Source organism: Mesocricetus auratus, unplaced genomic scaffold, assembly GCF_017639785.1.
Source record: "Mesocricetus auratus isolate SY011 unplaced genomic scaffold, BCM_Maur_2.0 Super-Scaffold_100006, whole genome shotgun sequence".
NCBI classification, from domain to species: Eukaryota; Metazoa; Chordata; class Mammalia; order Rodentia; family Cricetidae; genus Mesocricetus; species Mesocricetus auratus.
The window spans coordinates 104348222-104372262 of NW_024429190.1; the positions used below are offsets into that span (position 1 = coordinate 104348222).

The 24041-nt window shown below is 53.2% G+C and overlaps 1 protein-coding gene across 1 annotated transcript; it reads left to right on the forward strand.

The window, feature by feature from the left end:
- The first annotated feature begins 551 nt into the window (after nucleotides 1-551).
- Tkt (transketolase) lies at nucleotides 552-23824 on the forward strand. Its single transcript, XM_005085207.4, has 14 exons — nucleotides 552-762; nucleotides 8646-8763; nucleotides 9586-9699; nucleotides 10244-10341; nucleotides 15000-15191; nucleotides 16585-16703; nucleotides 17853-18046; nucleotides 19052-19216; nucleotides 19822-19978; nucleotides 20095-20225; nucleotides 21017-21100; nucleotides 21223-21316; nucleotides 22039-22161; nucleotides 23560-23824. The coding sequence occupies exons 1-14, from the start codon at nucleotides 656-658 to the stop codon at nucleotides 23733-23735; spliced, it is 1872 nt and encodes a 623-aa protein (XP_005085264.1). The 5' UTR covers nucleotides 552-655; the 3' UTR covers nucleotides 23736-23824.
- Nucleotides 23825-24041: the final 217 nt, after the last annotated feature.

The window sequence follows — 24041 nt, forward strand, 5'->3', positions numbered from 1 at the left end:
GAAAGAGCAGTCGGCGCTTCTGTCCCTACAGACCTAGAGGCAAACCCAGCAATCCCTCGGTAGGCTCTGGGAGTGAGACCAGGCTGCTCCAGTGATTTCAGTACTATCATTACTGGCAGTGTAATTCACTCTCAGGACCTGTGGAGTCCCTAAAGGCCTGCCTGGGCTCTTTGGGGGCTGGGATAGTCGGAGCGGTAAACCCTTTACCGGCCAGCTCTGTGGCCTTAGTTAACCTTGCCAAGTCTCAACCTTCTCCTTAAGTCAAGGGCAATCAGCGATGAGTCTCTGTCTTCCCGATCCCACCCGAGTCAGCCGGCGAACTCCGAGCCCCGCTAGGAACACAGAGTCGCGGTGAAGTTACTTGGCTGATTCTGTGAGCGTGCGTGTTTAATTCCAACAAAGCACTGCGCCCAGGCGGCTTCTACGAGTCCAGAAAGTGCGGGGCGGGGCCGGAGGCCACTCGTCGGCCTGGGGTGATCCGGCGCCCCGCCCCGCCCCGCCCCGCCCGCGCCCCGCCCCCATAGGCGGGTCCTCCGGAGACTTAACGCGCCCGCCCGCTCCGCACGGCCTCGGCCGCTGCCTGTCGCCGCCTGAGCCGCCGCCGGCTCTGTGTCTGTCTCTGTCCCCAGCGTCCTCGCCTTCGCCCGACCGCGCCATGGAAGGTTACCACAAGCCGGATCAGCAGAAGCTGCAGGCCCTGAAGGATGCAGCTAATCGCCTGCGCATCAGCTCCATCCAGGCCACCACGGCCGCAGGCTCGGGGTGAGCGCGCGGTTCTGGCGGGGCGGGGAGCCGGGTCCCGCGGCCTCGCCGGCTCAGTGTCGCGGTGCACGGTGTCGCCATGAGGGCGGCGGCGGGGGCGCGGTCAGATGGCGGAACCTTCTCTCCGCGGCCTCTCCCGGAGAGGCCGGGATCGGCCGCGTGGGCCTCGGCCTCGCGAGCGCCTCCAGCCGGCCCCGGGTTTCCCGGTTCCCGCTGCACCCGAGCGCGCCTCCGAGCTCCGCGGCTGCACCCGGAGGCCACCATGGCTGCTGGCGGGAGAACCTGGGGCACGTGTGGGGGCCCCGGCCCTCTCCACCAACCTGTTGGCTCCGCTGGCTTGCAGATGGGGAAACTGAGGTTCCGGGTTTGTAGCAGATGCTCCAGGTCGCGCCAGGAACTGGCGGTCCAGCCCTTGCAGTGTAAGCGGAGAATGCGTGTAGAGCCCATTTTGCAGGAGGCCCGCGGCCCACCCTTCTCCGCATCTCCAACCACGCTCTCCCCCGCGGCTTTTTTTTGGGGGTCCAGCTTTGGATCCCGCGCTGCAGAGGACTTCAGGGTGGTGGTGGGGGTGTGGATGACTCGTGCTCGCAACACCCTGGGCATGGGAGAAAGGAAGGGAGGCTAAGAGCAGACCCGAGGCGCGCGGGAGGTTGGAGTGCCAGGCCGGAGGAAGGAGGTTGGCAAAGCTTGTAGAATGAAGGGGTCAGGCCCACACGGAAAGGGAAGTTCTGGGGTAACCGTGTTTCCACACTGGGCCGTTTCGTGAAGTTCTGAGGTCTCCATCGGGCCTGGTGTGAGACCCCTGAGACAAGGGATGTGGGCTTCGTGGAATGATTGGGGGACTGGAGTGTGCAGGAACCCAACCCAAGATGTGAGCTTAGAACAAAGATCAGAACACTGGATTCTGGCCAGTTCCATACAGGACGGATGATTGAAGGAGTTCATCTCTCGGGTCTTATAGCGTGGGTTCCTACTTACCGTACCCTCGTGCTTTCGAGACGAGGTGTTCTCAGGAGCTTTGGACTGGGAGCCCTTTGCCACCCGACTTCCCATACACACTTTGGACCTGTTATCTCTCAGATTTTAGATCGTTGCCTGTGGTGTAGGGTGTTCCCTGCCCAAGTAGAGAACTGACTTTCTTTCAACACTGCCTTCTTAACTTAGCACAGAGTAGCCCGACAGTGGTGGCCCACGCCCACTCGTGAGGCAGAGGCAGGAGGTTCTCTGTGAGTTCGAGACCAGCCTGGTCTATAAGAGCTAGTTCCAGGACAGCCTCCAAAGCCACAGAGAAACCCTGTCTTGAAAACCCCACAAAAAAAAAACAAAACAAAACAAAAAACTTAGCACAGAGTAGGTCTTCACGTCCTATTTTGCTTGCTCTCTATCACCCCCTGAAGTCAGGCCCAGCAGTTAACTGGTACCTAGCCATGCAGCAGCCACAAGCTGGATACACATGCAGACCTTGCCAAGATTAGGGAGCAGCTAGGCGGGTGGGTATTCCTGGAGTGACACAGCATCCCTGATTCCTTGCTTTTAATCGGTTTACATATGAAGACATTGAAAAGTAGCGATTTGCCCAAACTGGTAGTGGCTATTTAGTTCTGCCTGGTGTGGGGCTGGCTTCTCAGAAAATCCTTTGGGGCACATAGGCTATTACCAGTCTGGAGAATGAATGAAGGGGCAGGAGAAAGAAAGCCAGGGAGAGCTTGGAAAGAAATTAAGTAACATTTTCAGCTGGAAAGGGATTTCTTCCAAAGCAGGGGGAGGGGGGAGAAAGGTCGTAAGTGGCTACAGAGTTGCACCCATGGTTACATTTACATTGTAGCCTTAGGAATTAGATACTCTAGAAAGTATCTACATGAAGAGAAAAGGTTGGTATGTAAACTATGATGTGTGTGTTTGCCTGTTTGCGTGTATTTTAGGTGCAGGAAAGTAGTAAGTGGAGAAATGTTTCTCAGGAGGAAGTAGCATTGCCCCTCGAGCCCTGTCACAAGAATGATTTTGAAATGTGTGTGAGTACAGAAAATATTCCAGGAAGGCTTGAGATGGGAGTGTTCTGGCTCCTGAATGTTTACTTGGAGGGAGTGAGTTCCAGCAAGTGAAGGCAGAGATACACAGTACTGATGCTCTGACCCAGTCAGTTGTAGACAGGTGAAGGGACCAAGTGATAGGTCCCATCTTCTGGGACAATTTGGGATCTGGTAGAGAAAGAACACTTTGGCCCAGCCTTTCCCTGAACACCCTATCAGTTTGGATGCAGGCTGCTGGTATCAGGATGGCAAGCAGTCCTGAGTGAACAGTGTATGCAATAGACCTCACCAGGCCACAGAAAGTGGTCTCTGTGCGGTGCCGGGAGACAGAGGCCTTTCTGTTGAGGCAGCACCCTCGTGGCGGGACTCTCTGGGGTCATCTTCTTCCACGGACTGAGGCAGCTGTGACAAGAGTCCATTTCATCCAAGCTTTAGAAACTCCCAATGGCCTTGTCAGAGGTGGCCAGGCTGCCGAGGCCTCACCTTACAGGGCTAGACTGTGGAGCCAAGTGTCATCTGTGGATGCACCACAGTCAGGCCTGATTTAAAGGGGAAGCAGTCTATGCTTTCAACTAGTCCCTTAGTGTTTCTGACCTGGGAGGATAGGGTAGGTCCAGACCTGGCTTGTGAGCACGACGAGACCATCTCTGTTCTGAACACCAATGTCCTTGTCAGTAGGATCCTACTGTTCTCAGGGCGTCGGTTTCTCCATCTTTAAATGATGGCATCATAGGAAAGTGGTTAGTCTTTTTTTCCATTACTATAACAAGATACATGAGGTAGTCTATAAAGAAAAAGTTTTTCATTTATTTTGGGTTTTTTTTTAGATTATTTTATGTGTGAGTGTTTTGTCTGCATGTATGTATGTGTATATATATGTACATGCCCATGAAAGTCAGAAGAGGGCATTGGATCCCCCAGAACGGGAATTACGGATGGTTGTGAGCCATCCTATGGATGCTAGGAATTGAACCTAGGTCCCTGGCAAGAGCAAAAGGCACTTCCAACCCCTGAGTCTGCTCTCCAGTCCAAAGAGAAGGTTGATGGGTTTTTTGGCTTATTGTTGTTTCTTGTAGTTTTAGGTGGAGAGAATCCAAACAATATTGCGGATGAGGCTCCTGGTGGGAATATGTGTGAAAGAGGCAGAGGCAGGTGGGTCTCTGAGTTCGAGACCAGCTTGGTCTACAGAGAGCATGCTCCTAGATCCCCCAAGGACCTTCCAGTGTTCTTTATCACATCTACACTGCCTCTGCACCCGGATTCAAACCTCCAACATGTAACACATAAACAGCATCCAAACCATGGCTTTCCCAAATGAGGTCCCTTAGGAGTGAGACTGAGGGTTCAGAGTGAGCGGGCCCTGGCGTCCTACCCATGCTGTTGAAGTGGTTGGGGTTATTTCACTGTTGCCCAGGGGCATTTTGACCAAATGTGTAGAGGGCTGTCTCAAGACTCTCTAGCCCCTGTGTGACTTCAGCTTCTTTGGGCAGAATGGGGCTCCCAAGGGCCAGCTTCTCCTTTCAGGCTGCCTGCGGATGGCTGACTCCTACCCCTGCCTGGCTCTGACTGAGGCAAGAGCAAAGCGGTTGAGATTACCCCAGCAGCAGCAGCGTTTCTCAATTGAGGGTGAGGACACCTGGCAGCTCTTGAACTACTGGGCTCTTTGCCTGGGCGAGCCCTGAGTCAGCAGAGCTAACGGCCAGTATTCCGTAAAGCTGGGAACCAGGTGTGGGGGCTGCATTAGGGTCTTCTGGAAACCATCTCGTGGCTCCTAGACTTGGCCTGTTGTCTCCAGAGAATCAGGAGCAGGTCTCTTCCCTGGGTGTTCAGGACACCCCGAGGCCAGGGACCTGGACAGAGCTGGGGTTTTAGGTAGGGTGTGTCATGTCTAGAGGTGAGGTAGAGCAGAACTCACGCTCTGGGGCCTCTTGCTTAGAAGTTGGTTGCATCCATGGTTGGAGAAGAATGTGATGGCTAAAGACAGTACAGCTTGTCTCTGGGAAGCGCAGACACCTGGGAAGCGCAGATACCTGGGCACTTCCTCCTCTGGGCTTTCTCAGCACTGCTCTCCTCCCTCACCCACAGATCAGTGACGGCTCAGTGGAGGGCACTTTGCAGAATTAGAGGTTTTAAATGTACACTGCTGACTCGTTTTGTTTTGGGGGTATTAAGAGAGTGGACCCAAAGGCAAGTACTCTGTACCATTGAATTGTAGTCTTGGCTAATTTTGAGATTTTGTTGCTGTTGGTTGTTTTTTTTAAGTATCTACATGGTCATTTATGGCAATTTTAGTGAATTTATCACTTTTATTTTTCTTTGTTTTTGCTTTTTGAGGCAGGGTTTCTCTGTGTTTTGGAGGTATTCCTGGAACTCACTCTGCAGACCAGGCTGGCCTCGAACTCCCAGAAATCCGCCTGCCTGTGCCTCCCGAGTGCTGGGATTAAAGGCGTGCACAACCAACGCCAGGTTGAATTTATCACTTTTAATTTTAGGGCATTCCCCAGCCTCTGAAAGACCTCTCTTGCCCATCTGCAGTTTCTTCCCTTCCCACACTGGGTCAACTTTTGCATCTCTGTAAATTTAATTCTTCCAGATGTTTCACATAATGAAATTGGACAGAATGAGGTCTTTCGGGTCGGGCTTCTTTCCCACAGCACACTATGTTGATTTATACCCACGTGGCACCCCGGCCTCTCATGCTTCACTTCTGTTCCCTTGTATGTCACACATGTTCTTGCTTTTGCCCCAGCCCTGCTGGTGACAGGCACTGGGCCTCTGGACCAGTCACTTGGCTTCCGAGGACCCTCAGTCTCAGCCCCCCAAAGAGAAGCGCGTTAGACCTGATCTCTGTCTGTACAGCTATGAGCTGAGCTGCTTCAGAAGAGATGGCCCGGATCAAAGGCCTGAGGGAACGGTCTGTGGCCCAGGTCAGGCTCATTCTGGGTGGGAATCAGCTCACTGTTTGAAGGGCTTCCACCTGACACCCTGAACTTATTTAGAAACAAGGTCTTACCATATAACACTGGCTGGTCTTGCATTCGTGGGAAACAGCCTTGCCTCTGCCTCCTGAGTGCAGAGATTACAAGTGTGCACTGCCACACTCAGTTTACCAAATATAAGGGGAGGGGGTGTTTGCACAGATGAGCTGAGTGTGGCAGTCCACAGTTGTAACCCCAGCTCTGTTTGGAGGACCCCAGGGGTTCACTCCCCAGCCTGTCTAGCCAGTTGGTGAGTTGCAGGTTCAATGAGAAACCGTGTATCAAAAAATAAGAGGGGCCGGGCGTTGGTGGTGCACGCCTTTAATCCCAGCACTCGGGAGGCTGAGGCAGGCGGATCTCTGTGAGTTCCAGAACAGCCTGGTCTACAGAGTGAGTTCCAGGACAGCCTCCAAAGCCACAGAGAAACCTTGTCTCGGAAAAACCAAAAATAAATAAATAAATAAAATAAATAAATAAGAGGGAGCTGGGCGGGAGTGGCACACGCGTTTAATCCCAGCACACAGGAGGCAGAGGCAGGCAGATATCTGTGAGTTCAAGGCCAGCCTGGTCCACAGAGTGAGATGCAGGTCAGGCTCCAGATCTACAGAGAAACCACACCTAAATAAATAAATAAAATTAAAAAGATAGGAAGCAATGGATGGAGGCTACCTCCTTGTCCTTTCCTTATCTCCCATTGTCTCAGAAAAACACCCTGAATGCCCCTTTATTCGGTTGTGCTATAGTGGGTATAAGTTCCGTTTGTATACATTCACAGACGATATGGTCTTCTTTCTCTATTCTGTCTCTGGTGTGCTTTTTACACACCCTGTGTTCACGAGGTAAATGAACATTGACACTGGGTCTGTAAGGTTCCCTCACTGCTGTGTATACTCCGCTGTATCTCACTCATCCATTCTGCTGAGGCATGCAAGGTTGGGTTCCTGGTCGTTCCTGGCTGTTTAACGTGGGGACATTCTTGTTCCTCAGGGCACACATAGAGCATATGTTTACATTCTTCTGTGTGCTCCTATATATGGGCTTGCTGGGTCTGTGGGTCTCAGTGGCCATCCAGTCTAGCTTAATTGGTGAGACTATCTCAAAATTTAACCAAAGGCCCCAGCAGTCGGGAGGCAGAGGCAGGTGGATCGTCGTGAGTTCGAGGCCAGCCTGAGGTGTTACACAGAGAAACAAACAAAAAAGATGGCATCTGAGGAAAGTCCACCAAGACCATACCCTGGCTCCTTCAAGCATGCACGTCTCCTCACCGGAACGTGTCACACACAGATCTTTTTTCTGCTCTCTTTAGGCTCAGTCCAGCTTGGTCTTAGCTGTCATTTCCAGTAAGCCCTCGGGTGCCCGATCTTTTCTTTTGTAGATTTAAAGCATTGGAGACTGCCATAGTGAGTGTCTCTCTGGTTTTTATTCATTGAGAAACCTTGAGAGCCCTTGGGGGATCTTCTCTGGCCTTTTCCTGCAGGGTAGCCCAAGAGCAGGAATGTATGCTGTGGGAATGGGAGCCCTCCTGGATAGGACACCAAGGAAGAAGAAGGCCAGTGGGTGGGGGGATAGGGGTGGTGCTGGGAGAAACATTACTGAGACCTGGTCCAAACTGTGCATTTTCTGAGTAGACTGAACTTTTTTGTTGTTGTTGGTTTTGCGAGGCAGGATTTCTCTGTGACTTTGGAAGACCAGGTTGGTCTTGAACTCACAGAGATCCCCCTGCCTCTGCCTCCCTGCGAGGGATTAGGGTCCCTGTGAGACAGGCAAGAGTTTCTGGTTCACATGTCCTCACCTCCCTCTTTCCAGGTGTAGTGTCTTTCCCCCCATGACCAGGAGTTCATACAGATGGCTAAGTATGAGGCTACTGTGTGTTGGGAATGTGGCAACTAAACCGGCATGGACAGTTCTGGATTATTCCTCTACTAACCTGTCTGTGCTGGGAGCCATTTTACCCCTAACCTGACGGGGACCCCAAGAGGGGAGGAAGCTGCTGGTGTGAATCCCACCCAGGGTTGCATGTGCCCTAGGGCTTGGTATTGGCATGCTCTAGTGTGAAGCCTCTCAAGCAACAGCATCAGGGCGGAGCCGAGCTGCATGTGCGGGAGGCAGACTCCGACCCCATTCCAGGCTGAGGACCAGGCTGATCAAAGGCCCCGGTAAGGCCTGAACTAACCTGGCCTCTAGGATCTACAATCCTTGTGCTTTCCGAAACCATTCAGTTATCAAAACAAGGTTCTAAAACAGAGACCCTCCCACTCCAGAACTGGAAGGGTTAGTTCTTGCTTTTGCCAGCCCTGCTCCTATCCATAGGCAGGAGGGGTTTTTGTTTTTATAATGATAGCCCTTGTGGAAGATGAGCTTGTGTGTTGCACGTTTCTGAATGCTGAGTGTCCATTCAAAAAAAACAACCAGAAAAGTAAAGTCTGATGTTTGAGGTTTGCAAACCTTCCCTTACCCCTCTGCCCATGGCCCCAACATACCCTGAGTGGGCAGGATGCTCCTTATATGCAAATGGATTCTGGGCAGTGTCTGGGGTGTGACTCCTCGATCAATTGCATAGATACCATCTCTCCTCAGCTAAGTCGTTAGATTCCTTCTAGGAACTCCCATGTAAGGGACTAGGCTCTAACCCCCTCCCTGTACTGGGTATTCCTGGGGAGGTATAGCAGTCCCTGGTACCCACTAGCCACTCTAGATCCTAAGCCACCAACAGTAGCCTTCTTGAAACCTATACCATGTTTCTAAGGAGTAGGAGCCCATGGCTCTGATGAGCCAGGCCTGTGTGAGACTCCTCAGAGCAGGCTTCCCCAAGCCCCTGGTACACGGATGCTTTGTGGGTCAGGATCTCATGTCTGTCTTCTCTCCTTGGCCACAGCCACCCCACATCATGCTGCAGTGCGGCTGAGATCATGGCTGTCCTGTTTTTCCACACCATGCGCTACAAGGCCCTGGATCCCCGAAACCCTCACAATGATCGCTTTGTGCTCTCCAAGGTAGGAGCCCTGTGGGGACCCTGGCATGGTGAATGGTAGCCCAGCCCCAGTCTCCCCTCCCTCCCCTCCCTGCCTATCCTACTTCCCCCTTCCTCCCTTGTGCCAATAAATTGAACTTGAGCTAAGGAACCAATGCCCAGAATTAATGGGTTTCTCTTCGGGTACCTCGGTACTACATCAGACTAACGAAGAGGGGTAGGGGACAGTGAGCGAGTGTGCTCAGTTTTGATGCCGGCAGGCAGAAATCCAGGTCTGGAGGTCCCGTTGTCGCCTTCTGCCTGAAGTCTCTCTGTGTTGTACCAGCCTTCTGAGGGCCAAAGCTTGCTCTCCTTGTGACTGGCAGTCCACTGTAGTTAGGGTACATGGATGCCCCGTGTTTCCTAGTAAAAAAAATTCACAGCCACTGACCACACCATGATTGTCCGAAATCCACCTGTTCTCTGGCCTGGCTCAGCAGCCTCTGGTTTTCCCCATGGGGCTTAGAAGTCCATCCAAGCATGTCCCATGCCAGAAATAAGGATTAGGGTGGCAGCCGCCTGCTGGGGTTTTGGGCTTGTGCGGCTGCACAGCTGTGACCCCTGCACCTGCCGTCATGGCGCCTGCCCACTTTGGCTGTGGGAACTTTGGGCTGAACACCAAGAGTCTGGAGACGGACGAAAGGGGAGAAGTGGCCTTCGCTGGCTTCCTCATCTGAAATGGATATCCTGGCCTGCCGGCTCAGCCAGGCCCCGGAGCTGCGTGTGAGCTGCATGTGAGCTGCATGTGAAGTGGGAACGGCCCTTGGAGCCCTGCCGCTGACCTCCCCCGCGCACCTCCCCACAGGGCCACGCCGCTCCCATCCTATACGCAGTCTGGGCTGAAGCCGGCTTCCTGCCGGAGGCGGAGCTGCTCAACCTGAGGAAGATCAGCTCTGACCTGGATGGGCACCCTGTCCCGGTAAGCCACCCCTCGGAGAGCCCTCTGGACCTCTGTTTCCCTGCTTTCCTAGGCACATGGGAGAGGAAAGAGGCCGAGGAGTCGTCAGCCGTGGTGGGGAGGGAAAGGGTTTTCCTCTCGGTGCCGGGGGGCTGATCCGAGCACGCGCCGTCGTATCACAGGCACGCTGCTGTCTAGGGGCTCACTGGGGCCGAACCCTCTCTATTATCTGTTATAATCTCTTGCTCATCTCTAGCTGCTTTATGTGATGAGCTGTGTTTACAGCTGAGGCTCGGAGGGGTTTAGTTCCCAGCCTGAGGTCACACAGTTCACTGGAGGGCAGGGTTTGGAATGGAACCCACTCCCGTAGTGACTTTGCCGTCTTGAATAAGAACTCGGTCTCCCAAAGAGCCTTTCGCCGGGGAGGGGCTCACTGGCTCTGGGTTAGGATGCTGCCCTGGCAGCCACGGCCAGAGAAGCCAGGACCCTGGGAGGGGGAAGGGGGAGTTGGAAACAAAACAGCTCTTTCCTGGCCCCTTGAATAACTGGATCTCTCTGATGACAGAAACAAGCCTTCACCGACGTGGCCACTGGCTCCCTGGGCCAGGGCCTGGGAGCTGCTTGCGGGATGGCCTACACAGGCAAATACTTCGACAAAGCCAGGTAGCCCGCCTCCCCTACTCCTGCCCTTGGTAATTCTGGGGGGGGGGTTCCTCAGTAGCCCCTCCTATATTGCCCCTGGCTTCTCTTGTTGCCTGACTGGGGCTAAGGAAAATAACGCGTCCCCTCTTCTGTCATCGAAGCCCTGAAGATGGTGATGTGATCAGCATCTCCCAGACTCTGGCTGTCAGGCCGGGTTTGCACCCTGAGTACATGGTGCTCCCACGTGTCCTCAGTCTAGGACCTGGATCCCGGAAGTGTCAGAGGAGTCTGCCTCCTCACCCCCATGTCTGACTGGGCACCAGGAAGCCTGGCCTGGGCTTGCTTGCCTTCAAGCAAGGATTAACTTGTGTCCGGAGGGCTCTGGGGTCCTTGCGTCAGCTCCCATCAGTGGGTGCCTGGGCACAGCCTGGGGGATAGGCTAGTTCTTCTGGTGCCCTTGGGACAGATTTCAGCCACTTGATCTGCTGTAGACAGGTCGCACCTAGGAAGCGGGGTGAACAGGCTGTTAGGAGTCACCACTGGTCCAGACAGTCCCTCCAGTCAGCCATATGGGGGGGGGGCTGAGTGCTAGGTTTCACCAGCAGGAGCCCCGCTGAGGGGAGGGGTGTGAGGAGTCACTCGGGAGAATACTTACCTGGACCCTCTGGTCTTACAAGTGTCCAAAGGGCACACCCATAGTCCCCAGGTGCCCTGTAGGCAAGGAGCTTCCTAAGAGGGCTGGAGGGGCCTGGCCCACAGCCAGGGACGTCCCACGTCCCTGCAGGCCAACCCTGCAGAAGAGCCACAGCCCGACTGCCCTGCACACACTCTGGGAAGCACCTGCTATTCACAGGAAGTTCTTGGGGGGCAAGGGAGCGCCTGGATCAGCTCACCAGGAGTACCCCAGCTCTTCCAGGGTCACCCACAGCACAACCTACACTGCGGTCTCCCTCCCACTGAGCTTTAGGGTGAGCATAGCTACACCCAGAAATGATTCACGCCACGGTGAAGTGTCGCAGAGAATGGGGTGTGTGCTTAAGGACATTATCTGGCCTAGACCCAGAGATGTGAGTTAATTATTCCCTACAGTTGCTCGAAATAATTCCCTGTGAAGGATGGTTTCCTGACCACGACATAATAGAACAAACCAGTGAGGGAGAAGGGCTTTAGTGGGTTCCCTGAGGGTGTGATGGCTTAGAGCCAGGGTTAGCTGAGGCCTGAGCCCTCAGACAGTACCATGTAAGGGGTGGGGGCATGGGAGTGAAGGGTCAGGGCACCAGGAGATTATCACGCCTAGCCAGGCACCCAGAAGTAGCTACTGATAGAGTCAAATGAGTTGCTGGCACTCTCCCTCTCCCTGCAAGCTCTTTTAAAAGTTTTTTGTTTTGTTTTAAGTACATTTATTCATCAACAATGATACAATTTAAAGAAAAAAAAGTTTCTCAGTGTATTCAAATTCCTGGCATGTTGCTCTTTGAGATTCGGTGTCCCAGGGTTTTAAAAATTATGATATTTAAACATATGCCTGACAGTCTTCACGCTCTGTTGTTTGCATAGCTAAATTTCTTGTTTACAAGAATAAAAATACACTAGGTTAAGTAGCATTACAAAAAAATACATCCTAGAGAGATATTTATTGGAAAACATAATTTAAAATTTAGGTCTCCTGGAAGCTAACAGCCACCGTGTATTCCATGTGGACACTGTTTGGCATTGAGTTACAAAGCAGTAATTTAAAAATTGTGCATGGCCTTAGCTCTCCATTTCATTTTTTGTTTGTTGTTTTCTGATTGCTGTGGTTAACCTTGAACTTGTGATGATCCTGCCTCTGTTTCTTTCATAAGTGGCTGGGATTATAGGCACAGCACACATCACCAAGTCTGGCTCCCTTTTCTTTACTCTTAATCCTTTCCCTAATTTAAATCTAATAATATATTTCCTCTACATTAAATCTGCATAAAAGGATTTACAAATTTATAACCCTAATATAAGTTCACATTCTGGTTTTTTAAAACACTAAACATTTCCCGGCCTCCGAGGGGATGAGTGTGCATGCCACAGCAAGGTGTGGAGATGGAGGGTAACTTGAGATCAGGAAGGGACTTGGGGGAACTGGACTTAGGTGATCAAGCTTGGCATCAGGTGCCTTTGCCTGCCAAGCCCTAGAACATCTACACAGGTCTGTCACGGACATCTCAGTGTTAAACGAGCAAGAACTGCTGTAGTGTCTATAATGTCCTGTCCTGTGGGCCTACCATTAGGCAATCTTTTGTTGGATGTGCAAGATGGTTTCCACCTTATCTTATCTTAGTTCAGGACTCACCTTTGCAGCCCCTGACCCTTATTGCTGTTTAGTTTTTTCCCCCTCTAATCTTGTAGAGCTTTTATTAATGTGATCTAGAGAATAGAGTGAATGGAATCTGTCAACATTAAGCTGGCATACCGAGCAGTGTGTGCCTTCATTCAAGAGGCAAAATATATGGATCTCTGTGAGTCAAGGCTGCATAGTGAGACCCTATCTTTGTTTCGTTTTGTTTTGCTTTGTTTTTTTTTGAGACAGGGTTTCTCTGTATTGTCTTGGAAGCTGTCCTGGAACTTGCTCTGTAGACCAGGCTAGCCTCGAACTCACAGAGATCCTCCTGCCTCTGCCTCCCGAGTGCTAGGATTAAAGGCGTGCGCCACCACCGCCTGGCTGAGACCCTGTCGTAACTACAAAAACAAATCACACATTAGGCAGGCACCTGAAACCAACAAGTTATTGACTGTTCTCTGTGGCTTTTAAGCATATCTCACATCTTCGATTTTTTTTTCCAGGGCTGAGTTAGTACTCTTCCACTGAGTTACTCCTCCAGCCCCAACATCTTTGAATCTCTTTGAACCCTGATGTACTGAATAAGTCTAGTTTTGACAGTTTTATCATTGACTGGGTGCCTTCTGAGAGCCCTACTAAGACAGGTACTTAAGTGGATCACAGTGTAGAACCAATCCCTAGCATCTGACAGGTCTTGTATCTCCAGCTAGGCTTAGCCCAGGCGTCTCTGTGTCCCCTCATCCATTTAGCCTCCTGCCCAGCATCTCAGAACCTCAGGATACTCTCCTGTCCTTAGTCTTTTGACCCTATGGGGCCAACCTTGTCTGCTGTAACCCTGCTTGGCTTCAGTCTGACTTTGTGGCGGCGGGCTGGGCATAGGGCACCGTTCAACCTCCCTAAAAGCTCTTCCTGGAGGTCAGGACCCCCACGGGCCCACCTCTCTGGCTCCTATCATGGAGGTCCTTCTGGGGGGGCCTCTGTCAGATCAGAGCTCTTTTGGGGTGCTTGGGTCCCTGGTAATCTTAGGAAGAGCGAAGATGGGCTTGAGGAAAACGACGTTCCAGAAAAGCATGTGGATGAAATGTGAGCCCTCCTGTCCTGGGTACAAGCGGCCCACACCTAGTGGTAGACACCTCACCAGGAAAGCCCCAGGCAGTGAAACACGCAGGGAGCTCCCTGGCCTGTGCCAGAGAGTGCTGAGTCATGCTGACAACTCTGGCTGCCTGGCTCTGGGCCTGCAGTCTGTGTGAGGAGCAGCTAAGGGATTGTGTCCCCCTGTGCGCCTGGCCAGGCAGAACCACACAGCTGAACACTGGGCAAGTTGAGGGGTACGCCCTCCCCAACCCTGACAACCCTCCGTCTTCATTCCTATACAGCAGGGAGATGACGGTCCAGGACGCAGTCAGATGTGTAACCTTTAGACACGAGTCCTTTGAGCTGGGTGTCTTCTTGTCCTCCATGATTGGGGGGATTTATCTCGATGTCACTCAGCTCAGGCTCCAGGGAGGTCATTCAGCTCAGGGTCCATGATGCTGCTACCTCACCTCCAAATCCTCACCTCTCTTGGGGTTAGGGGGGTCTCTGAAAAATTCCCCTGGCCTCACCCCTCCTTACCCCACCCTCCCATGGGGTCAACAAAATCCCTGTTCTCTCGAGTAATGTACCCTGATTATACACTCTCATCTTGATACCCTGCTATGAGAAGACCACACTTGCCTGTGTTGAGGGGAGAAAGGCCCAGGGCAGGTCTTGGGACTTCAAGAGAGCCTACCTGTGAGGCAACTGGCCCCTATGCTGAGCAAGCTGAGCCTATTTTCGTCCCCCAGGTGGAATGAGCCTGGTTCCCAAGATCCCGTCTACCCAGTCCCTGGTCAGGAGGCGGGGCGGGGCGGGGCTTTTCTCTCAAGCCTGTTCTACCACTCTTTAACTCTTGCTCCAACAGCCCCAACTCTGATTCTTTTGGTTTTTTGTTTTGTTTTGTTTTTTTGAGACAGGGTTTCTCTGTAGCTTTGGAGGCTGTCCTGGAACTAGCTCTGTAGACCAGGCTAGCCTCGAACGCACAGAGATCTGCCTGCCTCTGCCTCCCGAGTGCTGGGATTAAAATGCGTGGGCCACCACCGCCCGGCCCAGCTCTGATTCTTATTAGCCAGTCCTTCCTGTAGCTCCCGGCAGCTCTCTTGCGGTGTGTGGGCTGAGCGTTGGGATCCTAGTGATGCCATTGACCTGCCGTGTGTCTGCTGCCTGCTCTGCACAGCCGCACGTGGCTTGGCCGCACCGCTGTCTAGTTGGCTTCTCAGGAGGGTGGTGTTGAGGGCCTCACTCTCCCAGGAGAGGGGGACCAACCCTCCCGCCCGCCTTTTGTCTGCAGCTACCGTGTCTATTGCATGCTGGGAGATGGAGAAGTGTCTGAGGGCTCTGTCTGGGAGGCCATGGCCTTTGCTGGAATTTACAAGCTAGACAACCTCGTTGCCATTTTTGACGTCAACCGTCTGGGCCAGAGTGACCCAGCCCCTCTGCAGCACCAGGTGGACATCTACCAGAAGCGCTGTGAGGCCTTTGGGTATGTATGAGACTGCGGCCTGAGGAGGCTCCTTTAAAGGAAGCTTTACTTACACGGTTGCGTAGCTTGCCACCAGTCAGCTTTGGGGGAGAACAGTGCACAGGCGTGTGTAGGCCCAGTCCCTGAGGCTGACGGGCATGGGGCAAAGGTTTGCATGAGTTGGCTCTTCCAACCCCAGCCACCCTGCCGAGCAGAAGCAGGCTTCCTCTCTAGTGAAATGTGGCGCCGGGTTTCCCGAGCGTCCCACTTGAGCCTTCAGTGACAGTGTTGTGACGCAGGTAAGGCGGGTGCCAGCCTGAGGGCTCCCCACCCCAGCAGTTCCCCTCATCCCCGAAGACAAGGTGCTCTGAAGTTGGGGGGCTCTGAGGCGCCAACTGGAGGGGAGGGAACTGAAGGCAGGGAAGCAAGCTCGGCTGCAGAAATTCGGGACTTGAGCAGAGCCTTAAGCGGGGCAGCCGTGACCGCCCTTTGTGATCGTCGGGGAGAACGCCCATTAAGGTTGTCTTGACCTTACAAAGGAAGAAAGGAGGGGGGTTAGGAATATTCTCTCTGTTGGGCAGATGATAAGGAAACATCCACAGGGCATCTCCAGGGTCTCCGCAAGCTCGCACCAGTCTGGGAATTTGACCACGCCCTAGCCATACCCCTGGGCTCTGTGTCTGTAATTCCTTGTGCCCTCATACAACATACTTTATGACCTTAGACATGTGTCGTGTGGGTGTGTGTACATTCACACATGTGTTACTGAGGACAGAACCAGGGCCTCATATGTTTAGCAAGCACTAATGCCACCGAGCTCCGTCTTTGGTCTACTGCCATCTTTACATCAATATACTCACAAAGGTGGTGGTGAGGGCACAGCTGAACGGTAAAGCCCTTACCTAGCATGCACGAGGAAGGCTCTGGGTTCAACCCCCAATGGGGGTGGGGTGTTCAGGTTCACAGAGCTGCCCCAGCTCCTTGAACAGAGGTTAGATAACGCGGCTGAGTATATGAAAAAGTTTTCAGCGTCTGCGGAGGACACTGAGGTGTACACTCAGCCAAGCGTTTTATGAATCTAATAAAGGGGGGTTCCAAACCCAGTGCATTGTCTCCAAAACAACCTCTCAGGAGGAAATGAGCGGATCAGGAAGAAAGACAGTGCATGACCCAAGCTTGGAACTATTTTGAAAGGAGGGAAATTAAAACTAACCAAAGGCAGCAGAGAAATGTAGGGGGAGGAGAGTCCAGATTGGGAGCAGTAGTAGTGTCGTAGACTTTCCAGCTGGAGTTTTTGGCCCTGGGGTGGCACGCAGGTGAGCTCCCAGATGGCTGGGTCACATCTTTCCCCGGGGGCTTTTCAGGGTACGCTGGCACCTGGCTGCCCCTTACCCTGTGCCACCTCTGTCCCCAGCTGGCACGCCATCATCGTGGATGGACACAGCGTGGAAGAACTGTGCAAGGCCTTTGGCCAGGCCAAGCACCAACCAACAGCCATCATCGCCAAGACCTTCAAGGGCCGTGGGATCACAGGTCTGCGTGTTCCTCATCCCCATAGAGACCCTTGTGCCTGGAGAGATGGGTGCCTGCCCTCCTTGGTCATTTTCCTACCGTGACTGGTCTCTGCTGAGATATGGGTATAGATATGGATATGGATATAGATATATCTGAGTGAAACAGCCCCTGTACCCTGTGTCATTTAATGGAGTGTCCCTGCCAGCTCCAGCCACCTGCCCAGAGCTGCAGTGTGCCACACGAGGCTGTACAGCCCAGGAGCTCCTGGAAAGACCTGAATCCTCCAAGGAAGCAGTGCAGAGGCCTTCACCAGGCCTTAGACAATGGTTCCCTGCTTGAGAGTGAAGCAGGCATAGTCCCTTCCCAGCACCCAGGAGGTGAACTCCCAGATCCCAAGGCCTCGCTTAACCCTTGCCTCCTTTACAAGCCAGTTCTAATGGTTGTATTGAAAAAGACAGAGGACAGAACCAGGAGTATGCGGCCCATGCCTGCAATCCAGCTCTTGGGTGGTGGTGGCAGAGCAAGGTGACCCTCAGCTACTTAACCAACCAGTTCCTGCCAACCTGGGTCATGTAAGACCGTGTCTCAAGAGGAAAGGGGGGCTGGCAAGATGGCAGAACAGATAAAAGGTGCCTGCTGTCGGGCTGGACAGTTTGAGTTAATCCCTGGAGCCAACATGGAGGTTTGGAGCCGCCTGGTGCTGCCTGGAAGGGTTGGTCTGTTCTTGGATCTGTTTAGGCTACAGTGACACAGTTGGCCTCAGAGGGTGCTAAGCCTCCCTGGTGTCCCGTCCGTCCCCGTCCCCCCCCCCCCACTCTGCTCACAAATGTGTCAGGTAAACTTAGAAGTTCTCTCTCGCTGCCAATCGTCAGCTCCAAGCTCCCCCAAGACTGAGTCTGGGTTCTCCAGCATAGGCTGCGGGGCCTGGGGCAAGGGTCTATGGGGACAGTGGCAAAGGGAACACACATCTGCCCATAGTCGGCTCCTCCCCTTCCTGTTCATCCGCGCCATTTCCCTGAGGGGTGGGCATGCAGAAGTCCTCCCGTGTGACTCTCCTTTTCTGTCCCTAACAGTGCCAGTTCTTTTTTCTGTGACACCACCATTCCCACGATTTTCCTCTGTGGACATTCCTGCCTGACCTTCTGTCTTCTCCTGTCATACCTACAGGGATCGAAGACAAGGAGTCATGGCACGGGAAGCCCCTCCCCAAAAACATGGCTGATCAGATTATTCAGGAAATTTACAGCCAGATCCAGAGCAAAAAGAAGATCCTGGCCACGCCCCCTCAGGAGGATGCCCCCTCGGTGGACATTGCCAATATCCGCATGCCCACCCCACCCAGCTACAAAGTGGGGGACAAGGTACCCAGTTGGCTCTCTGGTGAAGTGGCTAGATCGGGGATGGGGCTGGTTGTTTGGTTCCCCAAGGTCTAGGCCAAGACGTGCCTTCTGGAGGGCTGTGATGAATGAGTCTGTGCCAAAGAGGGAGACTTGGGCTTCTCTGTTCCTGATGGAGTTATGAACCTGTAGACGATCAGGGAGGGCAAGGGACTTACCCTTGATCACATAGTCAGCTTCTAGTGGAAATGACTGCAAAGTTCAGGACTTCCTTGTGGTTATGTGAAAGCCCAGGCAGAGTTGTCTTAGTCTCTGCTTTCCCCCAAGTGAAGCCCCCGGGGCAGCCTTCAGCCTCTGACCCCTAGGCCCTTGGTTTTCTTGTGTTTTGGCAATTTCCAGGTTTCACTGAGCTTTTTTTTTCTGACTCCCTATTTGTATTGTTTTTTTTTTTTAAGATTTATTTATTTATTGCATATACACTGTTCTGCCTACATGCCAGTAGAGGGCACCAGATTGAATTGTAGGTGGTTGTGAGTCACCATGTGGTTGCTGGAAATTGAACTCAGGACCCCTGGAAGAGCAGTCAGTGTTCTTAACCTCTGAGCCGTCTCTCCAGCCCCTGCTTTCCGGGTTTCTTTCTTTTTGGTTTTTCGAGACAGGGTTTCTCTGTGGCTTTGGAGGCTGTCCTGGAACTCACTCTTGTAGACCAGGCTGGCCTTGAACTCACAGAGATCCACCTGCCTCTGCCTCCGAGTGCTGGGATTTAAGGTGTGAGCCACCACCGACTGCCCGGCATCCTGCTTTCGGTTTCTTGACACCAAATTTCAGTGTGCAGCCCAAGCTTGGCCCCAAGTTCAACATGCCCTTGCCTTCTGAGCCTCCCCCGTGCTGGAGTTATAATAAGCATGCTCCGCCACTATGCCCCCCTCCGTTCCCGTCTTTGTAGTCCCTCAGAAGCTTCAGACACAACTCCAGACCTCGCCTTATGCGTGCCTCGGTGGCACTCAGAGCCTTTGTCCCTCCCCACAGATAGCCACCCGCAAGGCCTATGGACAGGCCCTCGCCAAGCTGGGCCACGCCAGTGACCGCATCATTGCCCTGGACGGGGACACCAAGAATTCCACCTTCTCGGAGATCTTCAAAAAGGAGCACCCGGACCGTTTCATTGAGTGCTACATTGCCGAGCAAAACATGGTGGGTGCTGGTGTAGGCTGAGGGGCGCAGCCAGACACAGCTGCAGAGCCCCATGATGGGGGCAGCCATATTGGCAATGCCAAGTGCCAGCCGTGGGCCAGCTCAGAGAAACCACAAGACCGGCTAGGTCCCCTACGTTGACCTTTGACCGTGAATAGCCACTTTGAGGGTAGTTATTTCTGAGAGACAGTCGCACATGGGGAGAAGCTTGTATGAAGGACAGGTGTGGGGATAAAGAGAACCAGCTGGCGGTCCGTCTATAGAACCTTTTTTCTTTTTTATCAGATGGGCTCGCAGGTAGCCCTGGCTGCCCTAGATTTCAATATGTGGCTAAGACTAGCCTTGAACTCCTGATACTCCTATATCCTGAGTGCTGAGGGGATTACAGACTGCCACCATGCCTGGTGTCAAAAGGAAAACAGTTTTTAAGGGAAGTTTTTGAGATGATTATTTCAAGTCATAGGAGTCTGGGGTTGGGAAACAGATTACACGTAAACAGAATTAGCCAGCTAGAATCCCGGGTGTGCCTTGCGTCCCACACGCGGCCTCGGGAGGGTTCTGGGCTCCCTGCGTCTTCGGGGCTGACCTGCCCTCGCCATCCTCAGGTGAGCATTGCCGTAGGCTGCGCCACCCGAGATAGGACAGTGCCGTTCTGCAGCACCTTCGCGGCCTTCTTCACTCGGGCCTTCGACCAGATCCGCATGGCGGCCATCTCCGAGAGCAACATCAACCTCTGTGGCTCCCACTGCGGCGTGTCCATTGGTGAGTCCAGGCGTGATGCTCACACCCGCTTCCCTCCTTGCCTTGGAGCGCACTGGGTGTGGGGAGGGGCTGGGGCCAGGGTGCAGGTCATCAGCTCCTTCTTTTCCACACCCCAGGGGAAGATGGGCCCTCTCAGATGGCCCTGGAAGACCTGGCCATGTTCCGGTCAATCCCCATGTCGACTGTCTTTTACCCAAGCGACGGGGTAGCCACAGAGAAGGCAGTGGAACTAGCAGCCAACACGAAGGTTAGTCGTGGGGTTGTTCTTTTTGAAGCTAGCTCTTCCACAGAAAGGCAGAGGAGGAGGCCAGTGCGCAGAGGCAGAGTTGGTCACTGGAAGCCCGGGGAGGCATTTCCTGGACGCTGTCCCTGGTGTTTGTATAGCTTAAAAAAGCGAGACCAGGAAGAACAAAACACTTTGCATCATGGCCAGCTGACCGGCACGCTGCCAGTTTACAGGTTGATGTCTGCCCTCCTTGAGTGGAAGAACAGCCTCATGGGTTCATTCAGCCAAAGGCTGCCCTGGCACAGGCCAGCGTAGAGTTTCCTGTTTCTCACCTGAGAGCAGGAGCTGGCCCTGCTGAGGCATTCTGGAGGATAGCCCCTCCGAGAGGCCAGGGCAGTCCACCTTCCTTCTGCTTCTGGTGTGAGATCAGCCAAACTGGGGGTGCTGCTCACATGAGTTCAGAGCCACAGAGGACAAGCCCATCACCCTGCTCTGGCAGTTGGGACACAATGACTGTAGTTTATGATTGATTGATGGCTAGAAGAAGCTTGCGCCGCCAGGCGTTGGTGGCGCACGCCTTTAATCCCAGCACTCGGGAGGCAGAGGCAGGCAGATCTCTGTGAGTTCGAGGCCAGCCTGGTCTACAGAGTGAGTTCCAGGACAGCCTTCAAAACAATACAGAGAAACCCTGTCTCGAAAAACCAAAAAAAAAAAAAAAAAAAAAAAAGAAGCGTGCGCCTAGGAAGAGTGGCCCTCTTAAAAAAAAAAAACACTCTGAGGTTTAAGCATTGGTTTGTCTGTACTGATCACAGGGCATCTGTTTCATCCGGACCAGCCGCCCAGAAAATGCCATCATCTACAGCAACAATGAGGACTTCCAGGTTGGCCAAGCCAAGGTCAGTTGCCCTTCCTGTCTGAGCGAAGGCCAGAGAGCCGCCGACCCTGCTGCTTAGCTCCCGACAGACCCTACCCTGACCCCCCCAGTCTCTGGACTTCAGTGTTCCCGTGTCACCCCCAGGTGGTTCTGAAGAGCAAAGACGACCAGGTGACAGTAATCGGGGCTGGTGTAACTCTGCACGAGGCCTTGGCTGCTGCGGAGCTGCTGAAGAAAGGTAAGGAGGAAGGGACAGGGACGGTCACAGACTGAGCGCTGTCTACGTGTTCTGCGGTGAGGGTGACGCAGAATCTCATCCAGTTAAGTGACCGCAGTGACGGAAGCCACCCTTTGAGTCATTGTGCCATGTCCAACAAGGTGCCAAGTTTCTAGGGCTGGTGACTATAGTCTTAACCTGTGGTCCCAGTAGAATCACAGCTCAGCCGGGCCCTAGTTAAGAAAATTTCTCACCGTGGTTGTTCCTGGTTCTTATGACTATCCTGAGAACTGGGGTGTGTGACTTGGCGTTAATTAACTCTGCTGTAGGTAGATATTGATGTCAGCTAGTGATACGGTAGGGCAAGCATTAGCCTCCTCTCGTTAGGGTCACAGGACATGTCACCTCTCAAGCCAGGATAGTAGCCGGGTTCCGTGGTCTGGGTGGTGCAGAAGCAAACAGGCCTGAGAGGCGAGGAAAGCCCCGCCCGGGCGGGATGTCTGGGCAGCTGGCTGCCGTGAGAGCATCTAGCTCTTCCCCTGAGAGGGTCGCTGCCAGAAGCTCTTCTTCCCGTCAAAGGCGGAGGAGGGTGAGGGCCCCCCACATTCCACTCCGTCCCGTCCTTGGACAGTCCGCAGGGCACACAGCCGACCAGGATCTCCCAAAGGGGGTCACTGAAGTTCCACGGGGACAGAGCACAGCACCAGCCTGTCCCTCAGCTGTGTCCTGGTCTTCCCTCACAGACAAGATCAGCATCCGTGTGCTGGACCCCTTCACCATCAAGCCCCTGGACAGGAAGCTCATTCTTGAGTGTGCCCGTGCAACCAAAGGCCGGATCCTCACCGTGGAGGATCACTACTATGAAGGTAACTGCTGGGGCTGTACTGGGGCTGTACTGGGCCCGGTAGGGAAGGCTGGAGGAAGGGGCAAGGGCCGGGGAGCCAACGGGTGGACAGGGCTTTTAAATTCCTCTGAAGGCAATCTGCCTCAGCCACTCAGCACTGGCTGGGGCTCATGGAGCTCAGCCAGCCGGCAGCTGTGAGTTAGCTGGGTCCCTAAGCCAAAGCCTAAAGCCTCGTAAGAGGCCAAGTCCCAGCTGTGTTGACATACATGGCTGTGGGTCTTCTGGCTGCATGCATACACTATGACTTTTCTTTTTTTAATTATTTGTTTTTTAATATGCACTGGTGTTCTGTTTCGCCTGTGGAAAGGCATTGGGTTGTAGTCACAGTTGTCACAGGTGCTGGGCGTTGAACCTGGGTCCCCTGTAAGAGCAGCCGGTGCTCTTAACCGCTGAGCCATCTCTCTAGCCCCCATAGTGACTTTTTTCAAGTGTCTTCTAGAAGCACCTGCCACTTCTTTTCTTAGCGAAGTCTCCGAGGAAGACATGAGCTTTGACTCTTAAGGCCAAGTGCACAACCTGGGGTCAAGCTGACCTCCACCTGTGCCGCACACACATACTGAGTAAAGAAATACATGTTTAAAAAAGAAATAAAGGGGCCAGAAAGGCCCAGCAGTCTTCCAGAGGACCTTGGTTTTAATCCCTGTCATCCACACAGCTGTTCACAACCAGCTATAACTCTTATTCCAGGGACTAATTAAAAATCTTTTAGTTATATAAAGTTAAGTGCAGTGGCCACCTCCCTTTAAATGCCAACACTCAGGGCTCAACGACAAGTGAATCTCTGAGTTCAAGGTCGCCTTGACCTACATAGGAATTTCTAGGCCAGCCAAGGCTGCAGACAGAACGAATGTAGGGCTCAGTTGGTGGAGCCCCTGCCTAGGGTGCATGGAGTCCTGGGTTCCACCCGCAGCACTGCATAGTCGGGCAGGTGACTTAATGTTTGTAATCCCAATACTCCGGGGGTAGAATTTAAAAGGATCAAAAGCTCAAGGTCGTCATCCTAGACTGCAGTCAGTCTGAGGCCATCCTGGGCTATCTCAAGAAAAATAATGATAGGCTGGGCGGTGGTGGCGCACACCTTTAATTCCAGCACTCGGGAGGCAGAGGCAGGCGGATCTCTGTGAGTTCGAGGCCAGGCTGGACCGACAGCCTCCAAAACAATACAGAGAAACCCTGTCTCATAAAACAAAAAAAAAAGAAAAAAAGAAAAACGAAGATGATCGAGAGTGTGCACATTTGATCTTAGAACAATGCCGTGGTGGATTAGTGATGTGTGCTCTGGCAAGGGGAGTGGTGCATGTGCGTGTGTCTTTGCCAACTTGTGCTCGGAGCTAAGACCCGTCTGACCTTCCTTTCTCAGGTGGCATAGGCGAGGCTGTGTCTGCCGCAGTGGTGGGCGAACCTGGAGTCACTGTCTCCCGCCTGGCTGTCAGCCAGGTACCAAGGAGTGGAAAGCCAGCTGAGCTGCTGAAGATGTTTGGTATTGACAAGGATGCCATTGTGCAAGCTGTGAAGGGCCTTGTCACCAAGGGCTAGGGGGGAGCTGCGACTTCCTGAGAGGTTTTGACGAGGTGCTCAGAGACGTGCTGAGAGGAGGCATAAATATATGTTTTGAGAAAAATTAACCCCTGAGACCATTTTTTTTTCTCTTTGATGTGAACATACCAGTGCACGCCATGGGATGAGTGATGGGAGTTTACAGCTGGCACTCTCGGCTTGGGGTCAGGGTCTGGGTGTCCCTAGGAATGAGTTACCTTCCCCTGTCCAGCCTCTCTTGGCCCCAGCCAGGGACACTCACTGTTGTAGCCTGGCTTAGACACTTTCCTGGGTCCTGCACAGCTG